At 47.1% G+C, this 9,686-nt stretch overlaps 1 protein-coding gene across 1 annotated transcript; it reads left to right on the forward strand.

Moving 5' to 3' along the window:
• Positions 1-4,662: 4,662 nt before the first annotated feature.
• ODC1 (ornithine decarboxylase 1) lies at positions 4,663-9,016 on the forward strand. Its single transcript, XM_007456923.1, has 11 exons — positions 4,663-4,782; positions 4,886-5,004; positions 5,276-5,449; positions 5,635-5,807; positions 6,081-6,215; positions 6,345-6,426; positions 6,632-6,715; positions 7,383-7,545; positions 7,627-7,739; positions 7,828-8,042; positions 8,538-9,016. The coding sequence occupies exons 2-11, from the start codon at positions 4,903-4,905 to the stop codon at positions 8,680-8,682; spliced, it is 1,386 nt and encodes a 461-aa protein (XP_007456985.1). The 5' UTR covers positions 4,663-4,782; positions 4,886-4,902; the 3' UTR covers positions 8,683-9,016.
• The last annotated feature ends 670 nt before the right edge of the window (positions 9,017-9,686 follow it).

Raw genomic sequence — 9,686 nt, forward strand, 5'->3', positions numbered from 1 at the left:
TGGTTGATTGATGTGCCTCAGAGAGCTGGGCAGTGCAGACAATGCTCCCCTCTTGGCCCCAGCTCTGGACATGGGAGACTTCCGGAGTTTGAGGAAAAATCTGCGTGTCACTGGAACAAAATGTTTCTTCTCAGAGGGGGGATAAATACCAGTGTTCACCATGGAATCAAAGCTGTCCCACTTAGTGCCTGGGATTGTAATGGTCTCTGATGGAATTGTTAATTTCATTATTAATCTCATTCCCTCCTCGGAATTAAAATTGCTGGGATGGGGATAACTCCCCTCTCCCTCTCTCTCACTGGTACCCAGTGGTTACTCAAGGACTATGTAAAAATAAGGTTGATCAGGGTGGCCAAGAGAAAAGGGAGCTCTGCCTGTCATATCCCTTCACATATGAAGACTTGTTACTGTTTACTGCTATCTTCCCTCTTCTTGATTCTGTGGAAGCCATGCATGGTCCAGGCAGAGTCAGATATTCATTCCTGCATTCATCAAACAAGTACTTACTCCTCACAAAGAAGGTTTTTGTAGCTGTAAAGATCCTTGGGTCTTCTAGTCTAGCCTTCTCCTGAGGCCCAGAGAAGGGAGGTACCGTACCCAAGATCACACAGCAAGTTGGGGCCAAGGTGGGCTACAGTCTTGAGCTCTTCCAGGGTCCCTGCCTGGGGCTAGTTTCAAATTTTTTTACTCCCCCCCCCCCCCCCCCCCCCCCCCCCTGCCTCTCTCTGTCCCTGTCATTCCTCTCTTCCTTTCTCCTGGTGTTTAAGCAAAGAATTTTATAATCTGAAAAAGTAAGTGTGACCTTTTTCTTCTCTCTGATGTTCTTTCTCTCTCTCTGCTTGCCTTCTGGTTTAAAACCATCAGAGCTGGCTGCACTCCTGGGGGACTCCCAATTGATGACACAGTTTTTGCCATATGTATTTCCTGAGTAGACACTGGTGGTGTGTTGGGACTCAACTCTCCCAAAGCGTGCCAATCGCAGCTGCCCTTAAAGAAGTCATTGGTTAGTGCCACCCAATACAACTAAGGGCAGTGGATCGCGCTCGGTGGCTTGCAGACCTGTTACTTCCTACCCCTTCCCCTAATGCCCTGAGACGAGTCTTTGGCTTAGTAAGCGTAACGTGTATCTTCGCTTGTCCACTGCTGTCTACCACCTAGTTGGAAGACACCTGGATATGTTAGACACGGTTTACAGGCGCAGTGGCTCGGGAGCTGCCCCCAGCTGTGCCGCTAGCTTGCCGGGTGACATTTCTCCCTTCTACGTCTCTGCCCCCTTCTTCGTGGGGTGGAACTGCGCCAGAATCGCTTCCAGGTCCCTCCCATAGGAATGGAGACGCCGGGCAGAAGGAGCCAGAGTGTGCCAGGTGGGGTCCACGTGGCCCGCTCTAGCCCGCGATTTCCTTTCTCCGCCCGAGGGCACGAGGCATTTAATGCCAGGTGGAAGAACAGTGCTGCTTGGCGCAGGAGCTGAAATTTGGCGGCGGTCAGAGGCTGGTTTCGCAATTCTTCGGCTGCGGCTCTTGGCCCCAGGCGGAGCGCCAGGCGCAGGCGCCTGAGGGTGCGCTATTGGAGCCCAGGGCCCGCGGCGTGTGCGCCTGCGCAGGCCTGCAGCCGACCCGGGAGGGGCGGGGGGCGCTCGGATGCGCTGACGTCGAACCGCCCGCGCCCCCCGCCCCTCCGCCCGGCTCCGGGTTGGCCACCGCCGCGCCCCGCCCCCTCCCTGGGAGGACGCCCGGACGGAACCGATCGCGGCTGGTTTGAGCTGGTGCGTTTCCATGACGACACGCGCGGCCCTATAAGTAGCGGAGCTGCGGCGAGTCGGGCTTTGTCAGTCCCCTCAGTCTCCCTTAGCCTCCGCCGCCGCCGCCGCCGTCCCTCTGCCAGCGCTCCGGCGCCACCTCGGGCCGGCGGTTCTCCGCGGGAGGGAGTGAGGTGGCGGGCTGCCGGGCGGGCGGCTGACGGGGGCGGCGGGGACAGCGGCGGGGCGGCCGGCGGCCCTGCGCGCTCGGCGGCGGCGTCTGGTCTCCATGGGGTCTGCCCGCGGCGCCCGTGCGCTCTAAGGTGAGAGGGGCGCGTCCGGGAGGTTGGAAGGCCGGGGGAGCGGGGGTGACGGCCACGTGTCTCTGCGCCCGGCCTGAGGCTGGAGCAGCTCCCGCGCTGTGGAGCTGCGAGGACACGTGGTCGCAGAGCTGGCTGCCGGCCCCCGACCTCGGTGCGCCCCCGGCCCTGGCGTCCCCGGTGAAGCCGGACCCCGGCGCGCACGGCGGCTGTCCTCCCGGCTCAGGGCAGCCTGGGCTGGAACGGCCCGGGTTTCACCTCCTTCGAACCACGTCAGTGAGGGTTTCTGAGCCGGAAGCTGTTGAAAAGGGTCGGTAGTTCCTTCAACTGCTGTGTTTTTTTTTAAACCCATGTGGCAGTCCGGTAGCAGGTGCAGGAGAGGTAGGAGGCGAGCCGGCGCAGGTCTCCGGGCGCCCATCGCTTGCACTCACTTCTAGAAGGAAGAGACGTGCCATTCCGCCGTATTGTCCTGGAATTTCCTCTTTTTTTTTTTTCACTTTAGCTTTTATTTGTGCTATGTGTACAGAGCGAATGACCCAATATAGAAACCCACTCGGGTCGCTAGAGCTGAGATGAGATAACCTTGTAGTAACAACTGATAATAGTCAGCCGGCCATGGCTTAGAGTTGTTCACGGGATCTTTGAATGACTTGGTGAGTCAAGAAAAACCTATATTATTAAGATCCCAGTTCAGGCTTAGGTATAGGAGCCAGTCCCAAGATCTTCCCAAAAAGGCCACCTGTGTTTGAAAATGCGAAATAGTGGGGGAAAGTGGGGAGTAGAACCTCTTAGAAATGTCTAGGGAGAACAAACAATGTGTTGACTTTATTCAAACCTAAAATAGGGCGTAATTTAGTTTACTTGTAAATTTTTCAGTTGCTGTTTGAATTAGAACCTGTCTTTTCTAACGTTACCCAGTTTGCAGTAAAGCATTTCATAGCAGAGAGGTGCTGTCTTGCGCTAATCCAAGTCATTTTAAGTAACTTAGCTATACAGAAAGAACACCAAAAGGTGTTCTTGGGTGAAATGTCTCTATATCAAAAGTTATTGAGATAGGGCTTCCCTGGTGGCGCAGTGGTTGGGAGTCCGCCTGCCGATGCAGGGGACGCGGGTTCGCGCCCCGGTCCGGGAAGATCCCACGTGCCGCGGAGCGGCTGGGCTCGTGAGCCGTGGCCGCTGAGCCTGCGCGTCCGGAGCCTGTGCTCCGCAACGGGAGGGGCCACAGCGGTGAGAGGCCCGCGTGCCGCGAAGGAGAAAAAAAAAAAAAAGTTATTGAGATAAAGCTTTGAAAGATAAAAGAAAGCAAAATACTTAGTAGGGGTGTATTTCAGAGAAACAAAACGTCCTAAGCTTAAGCCTGAATATTGCCTTAAAAATGTTTAACAAGACTCTAAATAGCCCAATCTGTCACCGGTGAGCGTATTTAAATGTTATTATATAGACGAAATGGGTTTGCTGGCAGTCTCTTCCCTTCCCCTACGCGCGATTTAGGCAGCGTAGGAGGTTGACAATGCCAGCAAGTCACATTAGATCAAGACTTCCAAGTTGTACCGTGCATGGGTTTGGATTTATGGCAGGCCCGTCCCCCTGGGCCTCTCATAGTGTCCCATGCCAGACCAGACCGGCCCAGAACCATTGCCTGGCCTCTGCCCGTAGGCTGCAGGCACTGAAGCGGGTTGCACAGTGGAAAAGAAGCCCTCCCTGGCAGAAATTAAATAGGTTAAAATCAGTAATTTTAAGACAAATGTCATTGACCAATGTCGCATTTCATGAAGGCCAAGGACAGTGGCTCTGATTGTTAAATGAGCTTTATTTTTGCTTATTCATAAATTATTGTTGGCTTATTTTTGTTATTCATAGTTAGTCAAAACTTATTCCCAGGTGATGATCATTCATAGCTAAGCAAGTATTAGAGTGCCTGTAAGGACAGTTGAGGTTCCCAGAGTTGCTAATTTAGTAGGCAGTGCTGGTTTAAGAATACTGATTTCTGATCAGCTACAGCAACTGTAATACATTATGTTGATTTGAAGATTGCCGTTTTAAAAAACACATGCCTAGCATGAAAATTAGCTCATAAAATTCTCAGGAAACTTAAGAGCACTCAGTAAGTTGAGAGCAATGATGCCTGTTAGTCACTAAAAGTTGTTCTGTATGAGACTTAGGAAATAGCAAGATGTTTATACAGCAGCTTTGAAAAATTGCTGTCATGCTATTTTAAGCTTCTAAAGAGAACCAGATCCGAAATAAAGTAAGCTAACTGTCATGAAACTTTTTCCCTATCAGTGAACTAAGTGCAGGAAAGCTTCTGAAACCTGCATTCAGCAGTTTTTAGCAGGGATATTTGAAATGCTTTTTTTTTTGAGGTGGACAGTACTATATATGGAAGTTGAGTGTGAAAAAAATCTAGTGTTGAATCTGTGGTGTCCTCATTCCATTGAGGTTTATGGAGTCACGTGACCTAAACCTAGGAATAATGGGATTCCCAGACCCAGTGAGTGAGGTATCTGTGGAGGGTGCTTGATAGTCCTGCTTGTGTGTGCTGTCAGTAACTGACCTCCAATTTAATGTGTTCCGAAGGTGGACAGCAGACTGTGCGTTTGTCAGGACATTTTCACTGCTGCAGCAAGGGCACGCACATCTTTCAGTGGGACTTGGAATTCCTAGAGAATTGCCTTTGTGAAAAGCTGGCATAATTTCTTTAAATTTCATCTCTTAGTTTCCCTTGTAAGTATTCATGGTTGTTTCAGGTTTATCTTATTAGGAGTTACTAAGTATTGCTAAGACTTCTGAGTAAATCGTCTGCCCTGTTTGCAGTTTGTTGTTTCAGAAAGATATCAAGGAACCATGAACAACTTTAGTAATGAAGAGTTTGACTGTCATCTCCTGGATGAAGGCTTTACTGCCAAGGACATTCTGGACCAAAAAATTAATGAAGTTTCTTCTTCTGTAAGTGTATGTTAAGTCCTTGCTGGGAGTGCAGCTTTGAGAATGTTGGGTTGGATGGGAAGCTTCAGTGGGGTCTTGCGGAAATGGAAATGTCTTATTAGGGAATTTAGAATTTAATTGGCTATGGATCGTGCAATAACAATGATATTCATGCCAGGAATTGACTAAATAGAGTAGGATTCATGACAATGACGGGCAAGGGAAGGGAAGCCTGCGTGTTGGACACGTTGTTAGGCCGCTGATGGGTTTCCTGTAACCACTGTCACTGCAGGACGATAAGGATGCCTTCTATGTTGCGGACCTGGGAGACATCCTAAAGAAACATCTGAGATGGTTTAAAGCTCTTCCTCGGGTCACGCCCTTTTATGCAGTCAAATGCAATGATAGCAGAACCATAGTGAAGACCCTAGCTGCCATAGGGACAGGATTTGACTGTGCCAGCAAGGTGAGCAAAAGCCGCAGAACTCACATGATTGTAATGGCTTCGGTGTTCCCAACAGGGCAGATCAAAATTGCGTTGCTTGGGCAGGAGATGCTAATGAATTGAGTGGGGGTGGTGACAGCTTCCCGTGTTTTTCTGTTTCTTCCATGTTATTAGCTACATGTATTGTAACACCTCTTCTTTTTCAGACTGAAATCCAGTTGGTGCAGAGTCTCGGGGTGCCTCCGGAGAGGATTATCTATGCAAATCCTTGTAAACAAGTGTCTCAGATTAAATACGCTGCCAATAATGGAGTCCAGATGATGACTTTTGATAGTGAAGTTGAGTTGATGAAAGTTGCCAGGGCACATCCAAAGGCCAAGTAAGTTATTTCTCCATTTGAGGGCAGGGTCAGATGCATCTGTATAATAATGGCAGACAAACTCAAATTTCCAGTTGTTAGATTTCCATACTTTAGTAAATTATCTGTGTACTGGGTCAGAGACAAAGTAGAAAAACGCTTAAACCCTCTTGATTGGTAAAAACCAAATTAGACTTAAACCACAGGGTATCAGAGCCCAGGAGTCTTTGTCTTAACCATGGCTGAAGGTGAGCTTCTGTTATGGGAAACTTGATACACTTTTCTTGCCTCTAGGTTGGTTTTGCGGATTGCCACTGATGATTCCAAAGCAGTCTGTCGCCTCAGTGTCAAATTTGGTGCCACACTCAAAACAAGCAGGCTTCTTTTGGAACGGGCGAAAGAGCTGGATATTGATGTCATTGGTGTCAGGTGAGATCTTGGTGATGGCAGAGGTAGAGATTAAGATTAGACAACGCAAGTTTTATAGGTTTTCTCCCACTGTGAATAGTTATTTCCAGAAATAGTAAGAAATAGCATATTCTACTTTTTTTGCCCCAGCTTCCATGTGGGAAGTGGTTGTACTGATCCGGAGACCTTCGTGCAGGCCATCTCTGATGCCCGCTGTGTCTTTGACATGGGAGTGAGTATATGTGAACTCCAAGTGGGAGGAGGGGGGGACAAGGATGACAGTAATAACTAGTCCCAATTCCAGAACTGACCTTTTGTAGAAGTCATCTCATATTACAGACATTTAACCCTATCTGCTGCATGCATTTTTCATGACTTGTTATGAATCTGGCTACTTGGTTGACTTAATTTAATTGAATTAACTTTCTTGACTCTAGGCTGAGGTTGGTTTCAAGATGTATCTGCTTGATATTGGTGGTGGCTTTCCCGGATCTGAGGATGTAAAGCTTAAATTTGAAGAGGTAATTTATAACAAAACTATAATCTGTAGCTCTTAGCAAGTTCTTTTTTGGAATATTTCAAAACTTACTAGTTTTACCAGATAGTAACGGGACTATACAAACATGAAAATAAATGTCTTGGTGTGGTATTTTGAATGACTTCTGTGCTATTTAAAATGGTACTTAAGGGACTTCCCTGGTGGCGCAGTGCATAAGACTCTGAGCTCCCAATGCACTGCGAATCTGAGCTCCGGGTTCGATCCCTGGTCAAGGAACTAGAAGAAGTTAGGCCATTATATGCTACTCATTTATAAAATAAATCCATATTCTTTTTTGTTAAAACTATGTGAATAGGCAGAATAGAAAGTTTTGTTCTGTTGGCATGTATTTGCCAGATAAAAACATTTAGTCACTTTGTAAGTGGTAATAAATTTGTATCATTGTTTAATAAAATCATATCCATAACATCTTAAAGAGGGTAGAAAGGGTGTCTGGAGGGGAATCAAAATGAAACCACAGGGATGTACAGGCTGGTTTTCAGGGAGATGCTTATCTTTTGCTGTTGTTTGAGGGTAAACCTCTCTGCTGATGACTGCTCTCAGTGTTTTTGATGTGTCATGTCACAAGGTGCTGGTCCGTGTGAGTTCCCCTTGATGACTAACTGCTCTTTTCTATCTCACTCTGGTAGATTACCAGTGTAATCAACCCGGCGTTGGACAAGTATTTTCCATCAGACTCTGGAGTTAGGATCATAGCTGAGCCAGGCAGATACTATGTTGCATCAGCTTTCACGCTAGCAGTTAATATCATTGCCAAAAAACGCGTATTAAAGGAACAGACAGGCTCTGATGGTACGTACAAAGGATGAATCATCGCGTGTATAACAAAGTTGGTACATAAAGTGGTAATTGAGACTAATTCTGCTTTTCCAGATGAAGATGAGTCAAGTGAACAGACGTTTATGTATTACGTGAATGATGGAGTATATGGATCATTCAACTGCATCCTGTATGATCACGCACACGTGAAGCCTCTTCTGCAGAAGGTACCTCGTGAACATGCTCTAGACAGCAGTTAAGATGATTGGTCAGAACAAGTGTAAGCAGGCGTGTTTTTCTCTGTCTCAAATGTAGAGACCCAAGCCAGATGAGAAGTATTATTCATCCAGCATCTGGGGACCGACCTGTGATGGCCTGGATCGCATTGTTGAGCACTGTAACTTGCCCGAGATGCATGTGGGCGATTGGATGCTCTTTGAGAACATGGGCGCTTACACTGTCGCTGCTGCTTCTACTTTCAATGGATTCCAGAGACCAACCATCTACTATGTGATGTCAGGGCCAACATGGTTAGTGACAACAGTGTGTGTGTTTGTTTCCTGTAAGAAAATAAATCCTTCCAGGGTTTATTATGCTTGCTCTTGTCGAATAAGAAATTGCTTTACTTAGGATTAAATAGTAACATTTTTTTAAATTGTTTTTCTCTCCATATTAATGTATGCTTTAGAAATTTTGGAAAATACAGTGGAAGGAAAATCCCTTCAATAATAGTGATCTGTATTTTCAGATTTTTAAGGCATAATCATTTTAGAAAAGATTGATCAGGATGTTTCTATGCAGCTAGAATATTTTCATTGGTGTCTGTGACTTGTGCTTTCCTTGTTACCATAAAGATGGATCTGAAGAAATGCTTGCTGTAGAGCTACATTGAATTGCTTCCTGATGACATAGTAACCAAGGACATAAGTAGGCTCATGAATAAGTTATTCTCAGTTTCTCGGTGCAGAATTGCTCAGTGAGGGATGACTCAGGGTTTCTGAACATGCCACTTCTGTCTCTTTCAGGCAACTGATGCAGCAAATCCAGAACCACGACTTCCCACCCGGAGTAGAGGAGCAGGACGTTGGCACTCTGCCTGTGTCCTGTGCTTGGGAGAGTGGAATGAAACGGCACCCAGCAGCCTGCGCTTCAGCTCGTATTAATGTGTAGATACCGTTCTTGTAGCTGTTAACTGCAAGTTTAGCTTGATTTAAGGGTTTGGGGGGGACCACTTAACTTAATACTGCTAGTTTTGAGATGTCTATGTGAATAGGGTTGGCACAGATGCAGCAACGTGGAAGACTAGGCGATGGGGTCACACTTATCTGTGTTCCTATGGAAACTATTTGAATATTTGTTTTATATGGATTTTTATTCACTTTTCAAACATGCTACTAAAGCATGCCCCTCAACTGCTGAGCAAGCGTTTGTAGCTTGTGCATTGGCAGAGTGGGCCAGAAGCTTAGTGTTGTGACCTGTTTTAAAGTAAAGTATCTTGAAATAATTAGGCATTGGGAAATTTTTACAGTGTGTCCATTCCAAATGGCTCACCTTGAGTGTGTTTTACAGGTGGGGAATTGATGTTTTTTCCCATAGGCTGAGAAATTGCCCCAGAGGGCTAAGGAGTTGACAGGCTTTTTTTAATATTTTGAAGATCCATGGAATGCCTTTTTCCTATTTGACATTTTTATTTCAAGTCCACAAGTCCTGTAGGAAGTTTGCTGTGGATTCTCAGAATAGTGAGTGGGTCTAGCCCCATGTGCGATGGAAGGAAAAGGAGGGGCGAGACAGTGGGCAGTCTCTGCTGTTAACGGCTCAGTCCACCCTGGATGCGACTGTGAGCTTGGAGTGCCCAGGGCCCCTTGTTAACTAGCCAGCCCACGGCGAGCAGGGCCGGTGCCCAGGCCCTCTGAATCCTGCCTCCAGAGGCTAGACACAGGCCATCCCCGTCTTGACTTCACTAGTTGCATAGTTACAACTAGTTAGGAATGTAGCACAGCTTTTGGTAGTTGTTACACGTGTTGTAGATCTTTACCTTCCGACCTTGGCCTTATTTATATTCTCTTACTCAACTTGTACCCCTAGTCCTCAGAAGAGGTTGGCAGGCTCTCATACTAAATTTCCAAAATGGGAATTGTGGATTCCTGCTGTAGCCCCGGGAGGGGGGCGGTAAG

This window comes from Lipotes vexillifer, unplaced genomic scaffold (assembly GCF_000442215.2).
Source record: "Lipotes vexillifer unplaced genomic scaffold, Lipotes_vexillifer_v1.1 scaffold390, whole genome shotgun sequence".
Lineage (NCBI taxonomy): Eukaryota > Metazoa > Chordata > Mammalia > Artiodactyla > Lipotidae > Lipotes > Lipotes vexillifer.